Below are 22,228 nucleotides of genomic sequence, written 5' to 3'. Positions count from 1 at the left end.
CAACAGTGGGTGCAGGGCACCGTCTCCCTGGCTGCAATCACAGCAATCTGCTCTGTCCTCCAAGTTTATTAAATCACACTCGCTGCCAAAGGCAATATCTTTCATTACTCTGCAGTTTATTACTTTGATTTGTTGGGGTTTTTCACTCTTCAGTTGTGGTTTATATTTCTATTCTGGTACAAGCTCTGCTTTTAAAGCCTGATAAAATATCAATGTATGCACTAGCCCAGTATGTTAATTGACCCTTCAGCTGATAAAACACCTCCTTCATTAGGCATCATACCTCATTAAAAAAAAGTAATATATATATATATATGTGCACCTTGATATTACCATCACCAACAACCTCCCACAGCAGATGACAAGCTGCCATTCTGTGTTTCACGCTGAGCCACCCACATTTGAGTAGCATGCAACAAACACCTCCTCTGGGTTAGGGTCACTGGTGGGGGTGCCCCAAAAAGCTGAAGGACCGTGGGATCCCCCCATCCTTGCAGCCAAGCACAGGCACATGCTGCACTTTGGCCACATCCAAAGCAGCCAGGGAAACTGCAACACTGAGCTAGCTGCACAGGAGAGCCACAGCTTCAGCTTGAAAAGCTGAATGAAGGCATCAGGGTCCTCCCCTGCAAATTCAGTTTATTTATTCAAAACAAACCAGCAAAGAGATGCTGAGATTGGGTTTTGCCTCTCTAGAAAAGGTCGTGCTGCCTTGCCTATCTGCACAGGTGATGAAAACAGGTTTCTCCCCCTCTTACACACACATGGGTGCCTTCAGCAGACATGTCCCAGGGACAGCTCCCCACCTTGAAATCAAGCAACCTGTCAGACCTATAAATGCTTATGCATTTGGAAACTTTGCACTTGGAAATTGAGGTGTCATGGTCAATCTGAAGGCTGGCAAGTTAACTTTCCATGACACAAGGGCTGCAAGCGGCGGGGAGGGTATGAGGAGTTTTCTTAGTCAGCTGCAGCAATGTAGAATAATTGAGCTTCCTGATGGGAGCAGTAATTCCAAGATTTATCTGAAAAGCACTGACCTTGAGAAGTTGGATGAAGAGATAAAGCTGATCAAGTGCACCCTGAAACTGAAGTAATTAATGAAATTGCCACTAGCATGTATCTGGGGTGCATATATATTTTGATGCTGGGAAGCATCATATATTTTGTGCTGCAGAGCGACTGGCTTGACTGAGGAATCCACCCAGGGCCATAGGATAACCACCGGCTCTGCCGGCACCACTGCTTGTGCCAGGCAGGTTCTCCCCTGCCAGGCAGTAGCCATGCTGTCTCGCTGCACTCAGACCACAGCAGCAATAATAGCTCTGGTCATGGACACCTCTGCGGTGATTAATGGCTGCTCTTACCTTGCTGCAGCAGTCTCATTGCCAGGAGATGCAACTCTCCATCCCTGCAGCCTGAGACCAGGGGATTCCTTCTTGGAATTGCGGGGATGAGGTAAAAGGACAAAAAGCCCTGATCCTGCTTTCAAGATGAGTTTGGTCAGCTGGCCTCTGACGCTGCAGTTTCTGTGAACTTTCATCAGGAGGAAAAAAATCAGGAGTCTTGGTACGGCTCTGAAATGCTGGGGTACCCATCCCCAGTGTGGCAGGGGATGCAGCACAGGACGAGGGAGCACCAGCTCCTGTTGACCAAGGGGACACGGATTGCTCCCCGCACCGCTGCTGGGGAGCTCCTTCCCCCCAAAAACCCAAATCATAGCACATCTGAGTACAGATTGAGTACTGAGACAGCTTGTCTGCTGTCATCAGAAGGGCTTAAGGAAGGGATTAAGAGGGAAGGCTTTTAAACACAAGCTGTTCACTGTGCCATTGCTGATGGGCAATCACTCAGCAGGAGTGTCACAGGGAGCAGAAGCTCCCAGCAGGGCTCAGAGATTGGTCAGGCCACCTCATGTCTTAGATGCCCTTATTCTCTGATAAATTTATGATTTGGTTGTTAAGAACAGGCTTGTTGGGCTAATTCACAACACCAGCACATTAGCCCAATAAATCTTCCTAAAGAAAGCACAAGAGTGAAGGAGGACTAATTGCTCTGGGGAATAAAGGCTCCGGTTAATCTCCCAAAGAGAAAATAATTAGGGCCTTAAGGCATGGGAGGGGACCGAGGCTTCTCAATCACTGCAGGCCCTGGAGCTTCAGGCATCAGTTCCACATCCGGGCAGTTAGGAAAGTGTGGGGAAAATGCTCACAAACCCTGGTGCCACGCTGGTGACAGCCCAGAAAAGTCAGAGAGGCTTGACCTCCTGAGTGTCCCCTGGAGAGTCCTGGACCCATCCAGGAATGCGAATCACAGCTCCAGGGAGTCACCTTGAAACATGGTTCTTAATTCCTGGGACAGAGGGAGGGAGGGAGGATGGAGAGGGAAGATGGAGAGAGAGGATGGAGACATGCAGGATAAACACTGGGAGCTGAGAAGCAGATGGATAAAAGAAGCATTGCTATTGTGGCTATCAGGACAGTGCAAAATGAGATTCAGAAAATCTCATTTCATCATCAAACTTCAACTGCCATTGCTTGCCAGTCCTACCACCATCCTCCTACCTGCCTGTGGTGCAGCCTGCTGTTTACCACCACTGGTCATCTCTGCTCCCTTAACCTCCAACCACACTCAGGTCCTGCCATGAGAAGTGGTCTCCTGGGGCCCCCAGTACCACCAGTGCAACCTGCTGTACCTGAGATGGGTCTCCTGGGAAAATGAGGAAAAGGAGACACTGTCACATATGAGAACACCGAGGACAATGAGGGTTCCTCTATCAAAGAATCTCTTTCAGAGAAGGTTGCATAAAGCAGTTTGAGCACTACTCACCTGGGTTTAATAGGTAAAGATGCTCCCCAGCCATAACGCTGGAATCAGTGCTTACCTTCCAGTGGAACACAAAGCAGCATTCAAAAGCCAAATCAGTGCAGTTTCAAATGGCTTGAGGTTACATCTGGGCCAACTCAAGACTAGTTGCAGCAAGGAGGCAAGTGCTTTTTCACATAAATAATGTCTTTTTTCATAAAGCACCCCCAAGCTCCTCCCTACAGCTGTGTCACTGCTAGAGGACCTCTGAAGGAACAGCCTGCAAGGGGTAACCTTTTACTCCTTATTCAGAGAAAAACATCTTTTATTCAAAGCAACAGAAGCAGCACAAAGCCACTGGGCCAGTCCTTGCTGCTGGCTCGTGCTTTGGGCAACACCACTCCAGCCAAAGAGCAACTGTCATCCTCAGGTGATCCCTGGCCGGCTGCTCTGTCTGTGCCTGCTACATTCATTTCTTGTTTCTCCTTTGGCTTAATCCCCACACTCAGTATAGCTGGATGGATCCAAGAGACAGTCTAGTATCTGATCTGATAAATCCTCACGCTGAACAGCCACACACTGTCCTTGCAGCCCCCCAGTGCCTGGAGTGCCTGTGCTGCCTGGCTCTGCTGAGCTCTAGAGCTATTCACAGAGGAAACACCATGGGCTGCTCTCTGGGTAGCATTACTGGTGAAGGACTGGCTGGGAGGTGGTGGGAGTGGCTGGGGAGGTGGTCCAGTGGCTAGGAGGTGGTCAGAGCAGCTGGGAGGTAGTAGCAGCAGCTGGGGAGGCAGTGGGAGCAGCTGAGGAGGAGGCTGGGGAGGTTGGAGTGGCTGAGGCAGTTGGACTGGCTGGGCAAACAGTGGGAGCATCTGGGAAGGCAGTCAGAGCAGCTGGTGAGCTGAGGAGCAGCTGGGCACTCGGTGGAGGCAGCTGGGATGATAGTCGCAGCAGCTGGGGAGGTGGCCAGAGCAGCTGGGAGATGGTTGAAGTGCTTGGGAAGATCGTAGGAGCAGCTGGGGAGGCAGTTGGAGCGGCTGGGGAGGTGGTCAGAGCAGCTGGGAAGGCAGTGCTAAGGCAGGCGTGGTGTAAGACCTCTCATGCTCCCACTGCTCACCGCACCCACTTCTACAGTCCCAGCTGCTAAGCTGCTGCCTCACACAGCTGTTCCCATGCCCTGGTGCCCATCCACAGTCAGCATCAGGAGGGTCTGCCCGCCCCCCTCCATCCCAGCCCATGCAGCTGGCTGGGCCCCTGGCTGAAGGCTGGAGAAAGGACTTTAGGAGAGGCCCATGAGTCAGCATGTTGGCAGACAGCTCTGAAGGAGGCATGCAGGATGAGATGTCAGTCCCTAGGAGGACAGGAACAAGGTTTGGCAATTCCAAAATAACCTTTGCTGAGGAGAACTGCAAAGTTCACAGATACACAGAATGGCTGAGGCTGCCAGGGACCTCTGGGGTCCATGTGGTCCAGCCTCCTGCTCAGGCTGGGCCACCTAGAGCCAGTTGCCCAGGACCATGTCCCAACACTGAATATCCCCAAGGATGGAGACATCACAACCTCTCTGGGCAAACCAAGCTGTCAACCCAGTGGGCAACCAAAGATGACCAAAGCTGTCATCAAAAGTGTTAAGGTGTCAATGTAGTACTCCTGCATCTTCCACAGCTCACTGAGACCTGTGAGCGAGCACTCATTGCTGCACAACCAGACTTGCAGTGCCATGATTTGCACAGCAGTGAGAGAAATGTCTACTGGTGAAAACAATATATCAAAAGCTACCACAACTGGTACCCATGACTAGTGGTATAATCATCAAGTAGTCAGACTACCTCCAGCTCCACACTTGCTCAGTCCTGGCAAACCTCAATGTCTTCTCTGAGGACAACATCCAATAATGATGTTAGCGACACAGACAGTGGGATCGAGCGCACCCTCAGCATGTTTGTTGATGACACCAAGCTGAGTGGTGCGGTTGACATGCTGGAGGGAAGGGATGCCATCCAGAGGGACCTTGGCAGGCTTGAGAGGTGGGCCCGAGTAAACTTCATGAAGTTCAACAAAGGTCCAGCACCTAGGTTGGGGCAATCCCAAGCACAAATACAGGCTGGGTGGAGAATGGATTAGAAGTAGCCCTAAGGAGAAGGACTTGGAGGTGTTGGCTGACATGAAGCTCAACATGGCCTAACAATGTGTGTTCACAGCCCAGAAAGCCAACTGTGTCCTGGGCTGCACCACCAGCAGCGTGGCCAGCAGGTTGAGGGAGGTGATTGTGTACAACTGTAAGACATAAGCCAAGTTATGTACTGGAAAGGGTCTGAAACTCTGAGCTTTCCTTACAACAGAGGTTGTTAATTTCCCTCACATTTATATTCAGTGCACATCCACGGCACTTTCTTCTCTGTGCTACCCCTGACTTCAGACATCAAGTCTGCCCGGGGCTTCCTTGCAGACACACATTAGGGAAGAATGATAAACGTGCAATATGGTGTTTCTGCAGTATTTGATACGTGGGTACATGGTAAGTGCAAATAACTTTTCAGCAAAGCTTTATATATGAATTTGAAATTGGATTGTTGGGTCACTGGCATAAATAGCAGCAGTGCTTCTTTTTTAAGATTTTCAAGAAATTTTCAGGGAGATGCAATCTTTTTCTGTAAAGATCTCTAGACAGTCTCTAATTTCCTAAACCTTCCAGATAAATGTCCCTTTGCCTGCATGTGTTCACTGTTGAGTGAACCATTCAGCAGACAAACAGATAATGATCATGTAGCTGCCGCACCTCCGCCAATGCTCAGCAGGTTCCCTTTGCCGGGTTAAGAGCCACAGTGAGTTTGCCTGAAGCGCATCAATAGGAAACTGAAGGATTTTGCTTCGAGGGCACGCTGAAAGGAGGTGTCACTAAGCAAATGGTAAATGAATCGCAGCTGGTGGACCATGACAACTACCAGTGAGAGTCACTTGCTGAAATGCAAAGAGCTGTGAGCAGACCACAGCTCAGCTACTGGTTCTGTGTGACGACCCCATCCAGAAGATACCTGCACCACGCTGCAATGTTTAAAGCAAAACCAGAGTTCACCCATTCAGAGACCTCTAGGCTCCCCCCAGACCCTCCTCATTGCATGGGTGAAATCTGTAAAACACAGTCCCCAGCTGGCCTGGCCAGGACCACCCCAGGGCATCACCCTCTCAAGGTCCAGCTTTCTGGGCTTAACTCAGCTGAGACTTAGGGCTATCAAGATGATGAGGGGGTGGAGCATCTCCCTGATGAGGAAAGGCTGAGGGAGCTGGGGCTGTTCAGCCTGGAGAAGACTGAGAGGGGACCTCATCAATGCCTACAAATATCTTAGGGGCAGGTACCAAGAGGATGGGGCCAGGCTCTTTTCAGCAGTGCACAGCAACAGGACAAGGGGCAGTGGGCACAAACTGCAACACAGGAAACTCCATCTGAGTATGGGGGAAAACTTCTTTACCTTGAGGGTGACAGAGCGCTGGGACAGGCTGCCCAGAGAGGCTGTGGGGTCTCCTGCTCTGGAGACATTCAAACCCGCCTGGACGTGGCTCTGTGCAACCTGCTCAAGGAAAGCTGCTTCAGCAGAGGGTTGGATTAGATCACCAGAGATCCCTTCTGACCCCGACCATGCTGTGATTCTGAGACTTCCAGGCTTGGCAGTAGGCAGCAGTCTCTGAGAGCCATCCCCCTCTCAACCCACATGTGAAAGCCTGTGCAAGCACATCCACCCACTTTCCACCTTCTTTGCAGTCAATGCTCTTATGCTCCCAATCCCTATCAGTGCTGACGGATGGTGCAAACTGGAAAGAAGGGCAGATCTTTCAGCAGGACCAAGCCAGACCCAACACCTCTCTGATATGCTGTCACCTCCAAGAGGAACATCAGTGCTGAGGCTGCACTGGCCCTGGCTCTGGTAATCCAAGTGCAGGACATTTCTGCCAACACCCGACTTCATCCAACCAAGTGTCTTTCACAGGTGCCTCATCATGGAGAGGTGCTACACTCTGACAACAACTTTGCAAAGAAGGTGGTCATTGAGCTGCATCTTTGGCCAAAGTCTTGCTCTTAGGCAGCCCCGTTTTGGCACATGCTGTCTTTTCAGAGGTCTCTCACAGAGTCTGACTTTTTAGCCTAGAATAAGGAGATAACTGAAGGATGAGCATGTTATTTCTTCTGGTATAGAAGACAAGCTATGAGAGACAGTGACAGGGAAACAGCTGGCAAGGGCACATACCAATATCAAACCCTGTAAACACTTGAGTGAATTCCTGTTTTCCTCACCTTCTGCTCATTTCATACTTGCCTCGCCTCACATGGCCTCTAAAATCTGTCCCTTTACACTCAATGTCTGTAAGCCACAGCAGCAACAGCCAGGAACATAAACCATGTGCACTGAAACACAGAAGTGTTAACCATCTCAGAGCAAGGGGCTCTTGTTTACTTGACGTGACAAGATGTTTTCTCAACCTGCTCTGCCATTAGCGTGTGATATTTGCTTTTAATGGCACCCTTCCTGATCCTGCTGCATTCATCCCACCCGGCATCCCCAGCCTTGATGTGGCATGATTGTTGTGTTAAAGGGGATGGAATATACCACTATCAGTCCAGTCGCATTTAATGTGTCTATTAAACGACCACGGTTCTGGATACACAGATAGCAGTCTGCACTGCCAGTCCAGCCGTGCTCATGAACTAGCACAGCCACACTGTAGGGTTTGGCCGCGTTCAATGAGAAACTGCGACAACCAGCTACTTAACAGTGCAGTTTTATTTGTGCAACAGATAGACAGGGTTTTGGATCGCTGGTGATAGTGACTGTCTGCAAAAAGGCACATGCAATGTTATGATGTTATAAAATGTTATAAAGTATAAAATGCATGGAAAAGTTATGAACAATACAGCCTGGCTATAACTGTTAAAGAGTAACTCTCTAGAGTTTAGCACTTAGTTTAAGTCTCACCCAAGGTGTCCCAAGCTGGGGAGAAGAAAGGCTTAGCCCATTGGCCGGTCCCAGGAGTCAGTCTTGGTGCATCTTCCCTTAACCTGTTCTTGGTGGTGTCTTTCCCACTTTTCCCCTCATTTATTCACTTTTTTACTTCTCATTACTCTCAGGTGGAGCTTGGGTGACTCTAGTCATACATTCTTTGATTGTGATTGGTGCAAAGTTCTCTCACTGTCAGTTAAATATACAGTTCATTTTAAATTTACTGGGCATGCTCCCAGAGCGGGGGATTCACTCTCTTCGGGAGGGCCATTTGAGTAGGAGGTTGCGATCTCGATCTCCCACTACCACAATTACTTTACCCTAACATCCTTGAGTCTTATCTCTTCAGCAGTTTGTTTTCTTTTAGCAGTTAGCATGTCCTCATCAGAAGGCTCCTTATTTACATTCTTGAGCTCATCTACATCTGTACTAACTGTCCCTTCTTGAAGTGCTGAGCGGACTGAGCTCCCGACCTTCTCTCACAGATAATGAGGCTCCTGTTTGCATCTTCACCACAGTTGCTGGCCCATCAACAGACATCTCATATATTTTCCATTTGACAGCCTCTATGTAGCTTATTGGCTATATGGTACCATCAGGTTCCCAATCCTGCAGGGAGCACAGCAGAGCCTGGCCGCGGTGTCCCCACTTCACTCCATCCTCCCCTGTTCCTCTAGGATAGCAGGTTGTGTGGCTTAGGGACCTGTGGTGATGTCAGTTCCATGCATGCCAACCGTCCTGAAGGCGATAGCTGTATTTTACCCTAAAAAGCTTTCTGTAATACTACGTTTATAATACAGTTTAACATCTTCATCAGTGACACAGCCAGTGGGATCAAGTGCACCCTCAGCAAGTCTGCAGATGACACCAAGCTGAATGGTGTGGTTGACATGCCTGAGGGACAGGGTACTGTTCAGAGGGACCTGGACAAGCTTGAGAAGTGGGGCCCTGTGAACCTTGTGAGGTTCAGCAATGCCAAGTGCAACAACCTGCACTTTGGTCAGGGCAACCCCAGGTATCAATACAGGCTGGAGGATGAAGGGTTTGAGAGCAGCCCTGCGGAGAAGGACTTGTGGATACTGGTGGACGAAAAGCTGGACATGAGCCAACAATGTGCACTCGCAGCCCAGAAACCCAACCAAATCCTGGGCTGCATAAAAAGAAGTGGACAGCAGGTTGAAGGAGGTGATTCTCCCCCTTCAACTCCACTCTGGTGAGACCCCACCTGGAGTACTGTGTCCAGCTCTCGAATCCTCAGCACAGGAAAGACATGGAGGAGACCACAAAGATGATCAGAAGCTTGGAGCACCTCTCCTGTGAAGACAGGCTGAGAGAGTTGGGGCTGTTCAGCCTGGGGAAGAGAAGGCTCTGGGGAAACCTTAGAGCAGCCTTTCAGTACTTACAGGGGGCTATAAGAAAGATGGAGACAGACTTTTTAGTAGGGCCTGTAGCAAAAGGACAAGGGGCAATGATTTTAAACTAAAAGAGGGGAGATTTAGACTAGATATAAGGAATAAATGTTTCACACTGAGGGCAGTGAGACACTGGCACAGGTTGCTCCGAGAGGTGGTAGATGCCCCATCCCTGGAAACATTCAAGGCCAGGTTGGACAGGGCTCTGAGCATCATGATCTAGTTGAAGATGACCCTGCTCATGACAGGGGCTTGGACTAAGTGACCTTTAAAGCTCCCTTCAACCCACACTATTCTGTGATTCTCTGAAACATGTTTTGCTGATTGCTCAGTCGCTGTTGCCCTACTTAACTGCATCTTTGTGCCTGGGCTGCAAATCATCTGAAGAGAATGCATTGTGCCTTCTCTCTGCAGGCCTTCAGTATATTGTGGAGTAAGTGCAATTGCAAATTAACTTTTAAACCTGCTAGGTTTCAATATCTCAAATAGTAATGAGTAGAGGAAGGACTTGAGAGTCTATATGAGGTCAATATACTGGACTTCGGGCAAATAAAAAATTGCCTAAGATGGGAAAACAGTTTGCAATTTGGCTACAAGAACTCTGGCTGTCTCCACCTGCTCAGGACTCTATGTGACCCACAGACCTTCACAGATAGACTGGAGCTGACGGGGTTTGAGCCTTTAGCTGTACTATATGCTTGGACTATTTGAACAAGCCTCAAAGTTTAGTCTAAGTTCATGCAATTGCTATTAACTTCACCAGGTTTTCAGTACTTAATGACAACCTGTAACTTCACAACTAGAGTCATGCAGAGCTGCAAGAGCCACAGGAACAGTCGCACATTTACACCAAAAAAGAGAGAACAAAGCACTTCAGCAACAGCAGAAGAGGACACAGGACCTCATGTACAGGGACCATGAGCCATGGTGCAGAAGGTTCCCTAGCTTGTTTGGAGGTCCTTACTGATTTCCCTGTGAAAGCTGGTATAATGAGCAAACTGGGATTCCCTCGGTCAGCTAGCTAATCGGAAGTCAGTACTGGACTCAGAAAAGCATTTCTCAACCCTTTGCCACCCACAGGCAATTTCACTTCTCTGGGAATGAAAGGCCACACCTCAAATACTGTGTTCAGTTTGGGGACCCTCACTATAGAAAGACACTGAGGGGTCAGACAGTTCATTTGCCTAAAATGTCACTGCAGTCATCCTAGCTCTCAGCAACTGAGTTGCTCTCAGCAACTTACATCGACTCTCTCAAGCTCCTGGGACCCCCAACCAAGCTTCACCCTCCAGCCACCTGGCAGATGTTTATGGTCTTCACACACCCACAAGGGATGGTCCCTCTTTGCCATCCCTGTGGCAGTACAGATGGCCATCCTGTGGTATTTTGAGGAAGAGAGGTTTCTTGTGCCGCTGACTCTGCGCTGCCTTACCCCAGGACAACTGCTCCTTGCCATGGAGTGGCATAAACCCCTGCTATCCCTCAACAAGTAGTGTGGGGAGCTCCTAGTGCTCTGGGGAATACAGATGGGAGAGATTTCTGGCAGTGCTCATGCTCCCGACACCCCACCTTGTGCCTCTGTGGAGCTGAGGTGAGCCTGTGCGAATACTGAGCTGTGCCAGGAACATGTTAAGCCACTGCTTCAGAAAACCTGACCACCACAGCTGTTAACAATCACTGAAAGATCTAATGAGACGTTAACAGGATGGATGTCAAGAAGATAACAAACAAAATATTTAATGGACGGCTGCTTTAAAACACTTAAAGCCTTAACTTTGTGCTTGGTCAAGCACAATTTGCTGTTGGTCAAATCCATGTCAGCTGCTCGATTACCTTCCTGTGCTTCATTTGTTTGGAGACAGGGATCACAAGAGGATATGCTCTATGTTCTTTCCAGGCTGAGGCTGACCAGTCCATAACGGTCTGGACTCTCCTTTTCCTTCTGAAAGATTAGAGTTGCATTAGCTCTTTTCCAGTTATCAAGAGAATTCCTTCAGTCACCCCAATTCTCCACAGAGGATAGACAGGAGCCTTAAAATCACACCAGACTTGAGAACCAGGGGGAAAAACCCCCCAACTATTCAAGAGTTAAGCTGCAGACCAGGGTCAGGAAAATGGGTGTCAAGGGGGTCAGATTGCCATGGCTCAACCCACTCTGCACTGCACTTCATAGAATCATGGAAAGGACCTTAAAGACCATCCAGTTCTAATCCCCCCACCATGGGCAGGGCCCCCTCCCCCCAGCCCAGGCTGCTCCCAGCCCCGTCCAGCCTGGCCTTGAGCCCTGCCAGGGATGGGGCACCCACAGCTGCTCTGGGCAGCCTGTTCGTATGTCTCACCACCCTCACAGAAAAAAATTCTTCCTAGTATCTAATCTAAATATCCCCTCTTTCAGTTTAAAGCCATTCCATCTTGTCCTATCACTATATGCCTTTGTAAAAAGGCCCTCCCCAGCTTTCTTGTCAGCCCCTTTAGGTACTGGGAGCTGCTCTAAAATCTCCCTGGAGCCTTCTCTTCTCCAGGCTGAACAACTCCAACTCTCTCAGGCTCTCTTCACAGGAGAGGTGCTCCAGCCCTCTGATGAGCTTTGCAGCCTTCTCTGGATTCACTCCAACAGCTCCGTGTCCTTCTTAAGGTGCAGTAATCTGCACCCTGCTTTCTGCAGAAGCTGAATTCAGTTAGCACCACTGGGCACGCATGGTACAGGATGAAGTCTACGGGTTGTCTCCCTCCAAGCCCATCATGTCCTTGATTTTTCTACCTCACACAGTACTCCTGGTAACCCTGAACAGGGCTGGCTGATGGCCCGTTTCTGCTTGCTGGCTGGCAAGGCTCCTGTGAGCAGAGTGGGTGCCATAGTGGTGCCTGCAAGCTTCCAGAGGCACCCTGGCTGCTCTGCTTGGTGAGCAGGGTGCATGGCCACAGAGAGGTACGGTCCCAGCACGCAGCTCTGCCCTGCTTGTCCACATACTGGTTTGGATCTGCAGGAGGAGACGCAACTCTCGTTGGTTTGTCCAGAGCTCCCTTATAGAAACCCAGAGGGGTTTGCTTTTTCAGAGCACCATTGCTCACCTGGCCTGGGAGGAATTCATCAAGTTAAAAAAAGGACTTAAATAGGGACCATTCCAGCTTCCAGGGAACAGGACAGCTACTGAGCCCTGCTCAGTACTCAGGTTTTGAGAAGCAGCAAGAGTAGAGACTGCTGAACACCAGCACAGGCTTGAAATTAGCCAGGTGCTAGTCACAAAGGGCACATTGGCAGCTGCAATTCCCAAACTTCACCGGGATGCAACATGCACCCGGAAATACAGATGGGCCCAGATGTGTTACCACAGTCTTTGCACCTTACCTATATCAGCTATAAAACATAACGACTGGACTCAGCAGGGTGACAGACGAGCCAGTGAGTACGGTGATCTGGCACAGATGCTTTGCATGTATCCCCGTCTGAAGCTTGCTGCTATCACATCAAAACACTAGGGCACAAATGTCACTTCTGAAACGTTTCTCTCTTCTTGCAATGGATTCAGACAATTAATTCTGTGCACCAATTCCACCTGCCCACAGTGAGCGTCAGCAAAGCCCATCATCAGAAATGCTGCACAGGCTGCACCCTCTTAATGAGGCACAAAGGAATCTGTGTTGGTTGGCCCCTCGGCACACTGGGTAGCCAAAAGGTGTTGCCATAGCTGGACCCAGGTAGGCTGCAAACTCAAGTACTATCCTGAGCAGACTGGCAGGGCATTCCTTGTTCTTCTGTGGGGCCGCTTCTTATAGAACACAGGACTGACTGCAGAAAAACATATTACAAGTGAAATAATGAGCTGACAAAGATAATGGGACAGTTAATACTAAATAAATACTGAGTAACTATCAACATCCTAACAAAGGCCTAAATGCGCCCTCTGTGGCACTGTGAGGAAGAGGATGTGCAGATAGTTCAATGTCTACCTAAACAATTAAAATATGCATTGAGCCCACAATGCTGTAAATGTTTGGTGCTGTGTTTGGTGGGAGTGCTGTGTACAGATAAAGTAACTGACCACCTGACACAGGACAGACAGGTGATAGGAATGCCACCCTCAGAAGACATAGAACAAGGATCTAATTGAGCTAAGGTAAAAATGAAACCACGGTTTGAATTAATTTCTGTCATGCATTTAGACCCTAGTGTGTATAACCATCCATACATTATAATCTCTACTGTCTACAATCAATACTGCGGGGATTAAGAAAGCAGACTAACAAATTCAGCACTGACTGTACCATCAGGTGAGCGAGGCCAAGAGCCAGTCTGCTCCCAGAGTGGATCTGCTTGCAGCCAGAGGCCAAGAACCAGCCCCCTGGAGTGTCTATAGGATCCATGTCCATGGAAAGCTGACTGCACTCAGCAGGGAGAGGACACCCACCTTCAGACCCCAGCGAGTATCTCCTCTCTGCCACGTCACACCACACCTTCATGCTTCTGTTTTATTGAGCCACGCATGACAGCACAGTAGAAAGGGCAGAAATGCTTATCTGGGAGGGACTTCAAGATGGCACCGAAGCCAAACATGCACACCAGGAAAGGATCAGGCTGCCCGAACAGAGCACATTCAGTAGCTGTTAAGTCTATTTTAAAAAAATCAGTGAAAGCAGTTCCATAATCTCTCATCATAACCTAATGCTGCAGGTCATAAAACAAGAGCACAATTTTCTGGTTTCTTCCTGTGTCACTTCAAAGTGCTTTAGAACCTTCTCTCGCTGCCAGAAGAAACACACCTCCAGGCAGTCACTGGTTTCCTCAGCTCAGTCTCTGAAGGTGCTGAAGCTTCCTTGAGCTTCCTCTGAAAAGGCAATATGGCTTCTGCATATTTCCTTATGGCAAAGGCTTGATGGTACCTCCTACAGCCAGACAATGCTCAGAGGAAAACCCCCTCTCTCGCCACACTATGTCTATGATTTACCTCTATTTCCTCCTTGGACCCACACAATGTTCTGAAGCTGTTTCCTGCTGCGGGCCATCAGAAGAAACACAGCCTTACACAGAGGGCTGCTAGCAGGATCAGGGGAAACACCCTCATGACACAACTCAGGGGCACTAGTAACTCTTGGAGAGAAGACTCCTCACCTCAGTCTGGACAACATGTTCTGGTGGAAGAACCTCTTTCTTTGCATTCTAGCAGCCTACCAATATTCATATTCTCTCCTAAAGCCGCAGCACTCTGCTGCTGATTAATCAGGGGTTAATCAGGGGTCTCTGATTAAGCCACTGTCTGAAATTCCCTTTTGCTCTGTTTTGCATCATCAGGATCAAGCTCAGTAGTTTGACTCCCCCACCTTCCTCCCTCGTTTTGAACACAGTTCCATACCACAAAGTGGCAGCTATTCTCCAACTGCCGCTGCAGATGCTGAACTCAAAGACAAGACTCTTGACTGGCGGCAGGTTCATCTGAGCAGATGCAAACACCTACAGAATGTGCTCACCTAAATGAGAAAAAGATTGCTATTATTTCTTTATTCCCCTATTCTTCACAATTCATCATGAGTTAAAGGCAGCAGATGACTGAGTTTCATTTTTAGTGTCAAACAGATTAGTAAAGAAATGGTATTTTATTTATTCATCAGCTTATGGATAATTTGCAGAGCAGAACAGTGTTTTTCAAGAGAATTTAGTTACATATCTCAATTTCAAGCTGCTTTTCCCCTGAGAGTTTGAAAGGCCTTTGAAAACAAACACAAAAATCCTTGAGGTCTTCCTACCACCTGTCCAAGACCACAACGTTGTAGTGACCAGTGCAAGGGCCCATCTAGGCACTTACTAATCACAAAACCACCAGTGTCCCAGCAACCAAAATTTAAAAATATTTCTGCCTTACTTCAGCCCACTGGACAGGATCGTCCCACTGCCCCATCTGGGTTGCAGATCTGAAGTCTCTTCTGAATCAAGGTTTGCTTTGCCTCATCCACATCCTAGTGCTGAGGATTTTCAGCCCAGACTTTCTGAGCTGCACGTTTTTGCTACATATTCAGCAAACACAAATGGATTTTTCCTCCATGAACCTGTCTAGTCCCTCCACAAGCCCCTGTAAACTTTCAACATCCCCAGTTGCTCATTGAGGAGTTCTGCTATGGCTTACTCCTGTACAAAGAACAAACTGCTTTTTATTTTGAAACTGTTCCACATCAGCCCTCATTTCTCATGCTGCAAGAGTCAAATCAGCATCCACACAATGTAGCTCTTCATGGCTAGAAATGACTTTGCTTTCAGCTACTGAAGTTCTCCCTGCACTCAGCCGCTAAGGAGGCAGACAATGATTAACAGAGAACAAAATGCCTTTTAGCACAAGGGCTCTAAAAAGCCCTAAAATCTCCCTTTAGTCTTCAAACAACTGATTAATAATGCGATACGCAGTAAACAGGGAACTATATTCTGTTGGTTTAATATAACTTTATTTGCATCACAAATGACGTTAAATTATACTGATGTCTTTTTGTAAAACTAAGTAAAAGCAGATTTACTGCCTTTTCTGAGGTACACTGCCGCATGTAATATATCTGTTAGCAGGAAGCCATAAACTGTAATTTAGGTCCAACTCCAGTAATATTGCTAACAGGTTCTGAAAAAGACCTTGAAGAAACAGAAGCACTTGTCCGGACACAGAGGTATCCACCCAAAAGGTCCCCCATTTTCTGGACATCAGGCAGCACCAGCACATCTAGAGACCCCTTGACAGCATATGCCCTCACAGGTGGGTATTTTTGTCCCTCAGCCTGAGACCAGGAAGAAATTCCCACCAAAACCCTGCGGTAGTTAAATTTTCCCTCACTCAAAGGAACACTACAAACCCTAGGTCTCGGTATCAATACATAATGTGCTTTTCCTGAGAATTTCCCTCTCTGCTGTCCAGATAGGGAATCAACACAGAAAAGGTCTCACCCCGATTCATACGTAGGCTTTACAGAGCTCAGCATCTCAGGAGCTGCAGCCCACAAAGCCAGCCAGCAAAGCAAAGAGGCACTAGCAAAGCCGTTCCACGGGGTGTCTGAACCAGTGGCACATAACTGAACTGCTGAACCACTGTGAGTCAGCCTGGGCTGTGTCGTACTCCCTTTATTTCTTAACCGTCCATGCTGCCCTGCACCTGCTCTTGGAAAAGGTCCTCCAGAAATCCTTCACTTCTCCTACCTCCGTCACGTTGTTTGCATCTTTTCCTCTTAAAACTCCAGTACCCAACATAGCAGTCACGCTGCGGCAGGAATCCTCCCTCCGCATCCTGCATGGCCGCCCATCCCCTGATCTAATCCACCATGCTTGGGACAAGAATCTCTTGGGCTGGCGGTGCGGTTCACCAAAGCGCTAGGCATCCAGCCAGCTTCTGCCCTTCTCTCCCCAGCAGCAGCCAAGCCCGGCAGCACCACAGGCGGCCAGCGCGTCCCGGCCTGCGCCTAGGCCGAGGGCGGCGGGGGGGGACAAACGGTGACGGGGGCGAGGTGGGGTGGGGGGTAGGGACACACAGTGACGGAGGCGGGGGGGGGGGGGGGGTGAGGTGGGGGGGGGGCGAGCCAACACCGCGCCCCCCCGAACCAGCAAAGCGGGGCGGGGGCAGCCACCCGTGCGGCTGCTGTGCCTTCGCTTCAGCGCGGCGGGAGGAAATGACGTCACTCGGTCGGCCTCCCCGTGATGTAGCTTCCGGCTCCCTCGCCCCGCCCCTGAGATAAATAGTGCCGCGTGCGCAGGGGTTTCCTCTTTCCAGCCGCGCGGTGCAAGATGGCGGACACGCAGGTGGGTGCTGCTTGTGACTGGGCCCCGGACGGCCTCGGGACGGGCCCTTCTGGGGTCGCTGCTCGCCCCGGCGCTGCTGGAGGGCGGGGAGGATGCGGCCCGGCCCTGCGAGGGGTGACGGCGGGCGGCCTGTGGGGTGGGCGGGCGGGCCAGGCCGGGCGTACTGGGTGAGGTACTGTGCCCTGGGGGGCGGGGATTGGTGTCGGTGTGAGGCCTGACTTGTGCCCGGTGCTGAGGAGGTACCGTGCCCCAGGGCTGCTGGTGATTCTCTCCTCGCCTCCCCCTACCTCAGACCGAACGGGCCTACCAGAAGCAGCCCACCATCTTCCAGAACAAGAAGCGGGTGCTGCTGGGCGAAGGTGGCAAGGAAAAGCTGCCCCGATACTACAAAAACATCGGCCTCGGCTTCAAGACTCCCAAGGAGGTAGGGCCTGGCTATCTGCAGGATGCAGGTGGGCAGGGCTGCCCTACCTCCCGGCCGTGCTCCCCGAGCCCGGCATCTCCTCCCACTGCACCCCAAAGGCCGTGATGGTCCCGCCGACTATTAAGGCGATGTAGCTGTGACTCCTCTGAGCACGGTCACTAGGCTTCGGTGCTGCCTGACCTGTTGGTCTATCCAGATGCTGACAATTGTTTCTCTTTATAGGCGATTGAGGGCACTTACATCGACAAGAAGTGTCCCTTCACTGGTAATGTCTCTATCCGTGGCCGAATCCTGTCAGGTGGGTTGTGTAGGCACCTTAAGGAGTAACGATATAGACATAATCCCCGGACTGCCTGGAAGTGGGTACACATAAAGAACAAATTCTTTTTTGTGAGGGCGGCGAGGCGCTGGCCCAGGCTGCCCAGAGCAGCTGTGGGTGCCCCATCCCTGGCAGGGCTCAAGGCCAGGCTGGATGGGGCTGGGAGCAGCCTGGGCTGGGGGGAGGGGGCCCTGCCCATGGTGGGGGAGTTGGAACTAGATGGTCTTGAAGGTCCCTTCCAACCCAGAGTGTTCTGTGATTCTAAGCAAAGCCTGTGAGCAGCAGTCTGAAGTTGCCTGGAAACTCTGCTGTGGTCCTTGAGCTGCATGTGATGCCATTCTCTCATGATGGTCTTCTGAGTCTCACCTTGAAGGGGCTTTGATGACAATGCTGCACGGCTTTGCTGATGCCCAGTGAAAGGACCAGTTGCTGGCAGTTACCCTTCCAGATGTGCTGTTCTATAGTGCAGATGCTGATGTAATGCAGTAGCAGATAAGGTAGGGAGCATTGGTTCTAGGCAGCAGGGCACAGTATGCTTAGAAAGTCTTAAAAAAGACAAGAGAAACTTGTTTTAAAATACAAATTTGAAAGCTGTAACCTGGCAGAAAAGTGGAAAGCCATTTCCGCCTGGTAGAACACCACAGCAGTCTCCAAAGGATGTGTTGTCGTTTACTATTAAAGTAGGCAAGGAGAAATTGCTGGAATTGATAGGTACTGCCTTCAGGTGTCAGATGCCACTCATCTCTGCTGATCCTCTTGGGTAACTCTTCGAGAAATCTTTTATGTGTCAAGTTATAACCCGAGTCTCCAGCCAGTTTGCCAGTGGTCAGTGCATCCGTGCTTATGGTCATGCTCATCACATTCCCCCCGACTTCTCTTGCCCAGGTGTGGTTACTAAGATGAAGATGCAGCGCACCATTGTCATCCGTCGGGACTACCTGCATTACATCCGCAAGTACAACCGCTTCGAGAAGCGCCACAAGAACATGTCTGTGCATCTCTCCCCCTGCTTCAGGTGCGTGCAAGTTCCGGCAGTGACGGTAGGGGAGTGTTAACCCCAGGAGAAGAGATGTGTGGGAGTGCCATACATGCTCAGAACATCTCATATGTGTGTTTATATGTATTGCTTATAATGCTGAACTCGGCTTTCACGTAGAAACTGCAAGTGTGCACTTAAGGTGACACGTGGTTTTATTGCTGCTTCTGACCTGGAATCTGCTTACTGGTGGTGATGTCTAAACTCACGATGGTCTTCAGAGTCCCTGCTGGTGAGAGGGGGCTGCTGACAACGCCAGTGGCAATTGCTGAACCGTAAGGGAGGTTCCAGTCAGTCTGCCTGCTGCCTTCTGAAACCATCCACTGTTACAGCATTGCTGTCCTTGAGAAAGCATAACAAATACGTATGTTTCTGAAGTAAGTGCTGAGGTCAGAGGGGACAGGTTCAGAGGCTGGCTCTTTTTTTTTTTTTCTACTTGCATGTTTCCTAAGCCTGTCTTTGGAGTGCAGCATTTCCAGAAAAACCTGGACTAGCGTTGCAGTCCAGCTGATTTGGCTTAAGAAGGGCTTCAAGCCTGTGTGTGACTGGAAGGGAAACTCCCCACCTCTGAAGGGTTTCCCTTCTGTGCTCAGCACTCATCCTGTTCTTGAAAAGCTCGTGTTTAGCCTTGTCTTTTGAGTCTGAACTTAGTGTGGTCAGACTCGGAAGGCTTTGTGTCAGCTGCTGCAGGGTGACTGCTGTTTATCAGGCACATTCATCTTTGCTTAAAATTAAACTGCCTTGCTTCACAGCTTATCCAAGGTCGCTTTCAGCACTGCATTACTCAGTAGCGTTATGCAATGCAAGTGCCTGCACTGCAGAGCAAACCAACTGCATATGTGGGAAATTCAGAACTACTGAAATAGCAGCAATGTCTTTGCAGGGATGTCCAGATTGGAGATATTGTCACCGTGGGAGAGTGTCGTCCCCTCAGCAAGACTGTCCGGTTCAATGTCCTCAAAGTCACAAAGGCTGCTGGTACCAAGAAGCAATTCCAGAAGTTTTAAAAACAGCTTATGGAAGATACACAGGACAAATAAAACTTGTAAAAATGTACCCTGTGTGTGTAACCTGAAATAAACAGCATGGGGACGCAAAGCCACATGGCACGCATCGGACTGCAGAAACAGGCGAAATGAGTGCATCTCTGGAGGAAAACATGAGAGTGTTATGCAGCTATGTTAAGATATTCGAGGTTTTCTATTCAGAAATGATGATAGTTTGGGTGACAGACAAGGAGTGAGTGTTGTGCCTTTGTTGATAAATAGGGACTGCAGTATTTTTCAATGGCAGTGACTCACAATCCAACTGGAACCATCAGCAAGCGCTTGGTCTGAGGTGTGGCACAGCCTGTCTGAAAGAAAGGTGCCTTGGCATATCTCTTCTCCTGGCCTCTATCCCAGACAGGCTTACCAAGGCTCAAATTTTTATTGAGTTGAAAAGCAGGGCACAGAAAAAAAGCAAAAGGGGACATGCTCTAATTGTTTTTAGTTACTTTCTGGAGAGTTCTTGTGGCTTTCCGGTTCAATACTGATGTCTGGTGTTGCCATTTCACCCCTTCCCAGCATTGCTGCAGATGGTAACAGATGGGAGATTATGTAATAATTTGGTTTCGAATATAAAGCCTCTTAGTGATAACAAAGGCAGTTGTGATTTTAAAAGATCATTTCTCAGAAAGCTTAAGTATGTATTTAAAGAGAGATGCCATGTGGCATTTTCACACTTGGAGGTGTCCGAGCACATTTTTACAAGGCTGTGGTGTATCGGCAGCTGAAGGGTATGGGAGTTAATGCCAAAGAAACTGCTTTTCCTGCAGATTTTTTTTTAGAGGTGATAGTTGCTTGTGGTTCCAACAGTCATAGGAAAAATGTTTTTCTGGGATCTGAGTAAGCCCTTCTGTAGGAAACCGATCCTGTGTTCAGGGGGGAGAAGCCAGAAGGGAGCAATGGTATGACATGGTACAGGTGACAGGAGGTGTGTATGATAACCAGATGTGGAACAAGGAAACAAAATCCAGTGTTTTAAATGCATGTAGCTCAGCTGGCAGTTACCTTAACCCCAGGCTGACTCTGGCAGTGTTGCCTGTTGAGTTGGTGCTAGGAAGGGCTGCAAGAGCAATTCTGTGCCCCACAGCTTATAGAAGACTGAATTGTGGTGACTTCTACATTAACAGGCACCTGGCTTGCAAAAGTTCAGTAGCATTTTTGTGAGAGCTGCCTTGTGCCTTTGTGGTGGGGATGTCCCCTTGCATCTAGGGAGTGATTCTGTGGGATTTGGGAGCAGTGCTTGCTGTGTGGCAGGTTGGAGCTGTTGAATAAAGCTGATCTCTAGTCAGTCCCATAGAGCGAAGGTAGGACCCAGAATTGTATCAGTCTTTATATCTTTGCATTGGTCTCTATACCTCGGTATTTTGGTGCCTACTGAGCAGAAAGCTTTTAAGCTTAGGGTCAGCTTTCACTAGTATATGAATGATTGTTTCCAGCAGCTGCCGGGTCAGACTGCTTTTCCCCGCTTCTGAGCGGGAAGGGTCCTTCCTGCCAGGCTTCACAGCAGCCTGTCCCTCCTTCCATGGGACTCTACCTGAACTCTATTGTGACAGGGATGTAACAAACTGAACCAGCCCAGTCTGGGTGGTTGCACACAGTCATGCCATGGCTGTTACCTGTGGGGACCCTTGGATGAGGATGCTGGGGAGCCAGCTGCGTGGGTTTGTGGTGCCCTGAGGTTTCTCCGCTGAAATCTGTGAGCCTTGAGGGAAACTGAGGTCAGAGCTGGGAGAGAGGAGGAGTGGAGGCACAGCTGGTGGTATGGGATCCACGCAGAGCTCCAGAATGACATTCCCACCCAGGCTGGGGGATGTTGCAGCCTCCATGGCATGTTACTGCTGGAGCAGCCAGCACGTGCATCAGCTCCTCTGCTCTGCTGCCCAGAGCTTGGATGTGCCGTCTGCCTGGAGCAGAGGGGGTAGGAGGCAGCGGGTCAGGCCAGAGCATTGAAGAGGTGGCTGGCACTTTCCGAAAGTTGCTGAGACCAGGGCTGAAACAGGTTGGCCATAGAGCAAGTGGGAGGAGCACCTCTGGAGGTCCATCCCTGGGTGTCAAGGAGTCAGATGGGAGCTCATATATGGGAAGGCACCTGGAAAGGTGATGGTTTCCAGAGGGCTTGCCATGCCTGGGCATCTCCTTGGGGATGGCATTGTCACACTGTGGCTGTGCTGAGAAGGCACTGGGCCTGTTGCAGCAGTAGGCTGAGGGATTAGGGATGCCTCACTGGCTTCACACCAAGCAGATAAAATACTAATTATTTACCACTTCCACATACAGCAAGACCACTGCTGGAAGGTCTGTGTCCCGCTGCTATGATGTAGCAGCTTCCCCAGCGCAAGCACTCCCTGTGGATACAGCATTCAGTGTGGTTCTGCTTGCTGCCTCTTAGCAAAAGCATGTCAGCTTCTGTGGCTGCAGAAGTATGTC

At 49.6% G+C, this 22,228-nt stretch overlaps 1 protein-coding gene and 1 long non-coding RNA gene across 4 annotated transcripts in view; one reads left to right on the top strand and one right to left on the bottom strand.

The window, feature by feature from the left end:
* Positions 1-16,715, bottom strand: part of LOC308058695 — a 38,063-nt gene extending 21,348 nt beyond the window's left edge. The window contains exons 1-3 of one of the 3 annotated variants that reach the window (XR_013925934.1): positions 16,380-16,715; positions 14,563-14,677; positions 1,368-14,037 (exon numbers count right to left, since the gene is read on the bottom strand). This is a non-coding gene — a long non-coding RNA (uncharacterized lncRNA). Of the gene's footprint in view, positions 1-1,367 lie in introns of all 3 variants that reach the window. The other 2 variants (XR_013925933.1, XR_013925932.1) reach the window with 2 other exon arrangements.
* A 115-nt stretch (positions 16,716-16,830) lies between these two features.
* On the top strand, positions 16,831-19,811 carry RPS11 (ribosomal protein S11). The gene is made up of 5 exons (XM_080374891.1): positions 16,831-16,976; positions 17,269-17,400; positions 17,623-17,698; positions 18,605-18,734; positions 19,639-19,811. Exons 1-5 carry the CDS (start codon positions 16,962-16,964, stop codon positions 19,760-19,762), a joined length of 477 nt encoding a protein of 158 aa, XP_080231017.1. The 5' UTR covers positions 16,831-16,961; the 3' UTR covers positions 19,763-19,811.
* Positions 19,812-22,228: the final 2,417 nt, after the last annotated feature.

This window comes from Falco punctatus, assembly GCF_963210335.1.
Source record: "Falco punctatus genome assembly, chromosome: 2".
NCBI classification, from domain to species: domain Eukaryota; kingdom Metazoa; phylum Chordata; class Aves; order Falconiformes; family Falconidae; genus Falco; species Falco punctatus.
This window is presented reverse-complemented; position numbering and strand designations above follow the sequence as displayed.

What these genes read in the sequence shown, in the direction of transcription:
- RPS11 (XM_080374891.1), top strand. An exon ending in GCTTCAAGACTCCCAAGGAG is followed by an intron (nt 17,401 to 17,622) that starts GTAGGGCCTGGC and finishes TTCTCTTTATAG; the next exon opens with GCGATTGAGGGCACTTACAT. An exon ending in CATCTCTCCCCCTGCTTCAG is followed by an intron (nt 18,735 to 19,638) that starts GTGCGTGCAAGT and finishes ATGTCTTTGCAG; the next exon opens with GGATGTCCAGATTGGAGATA.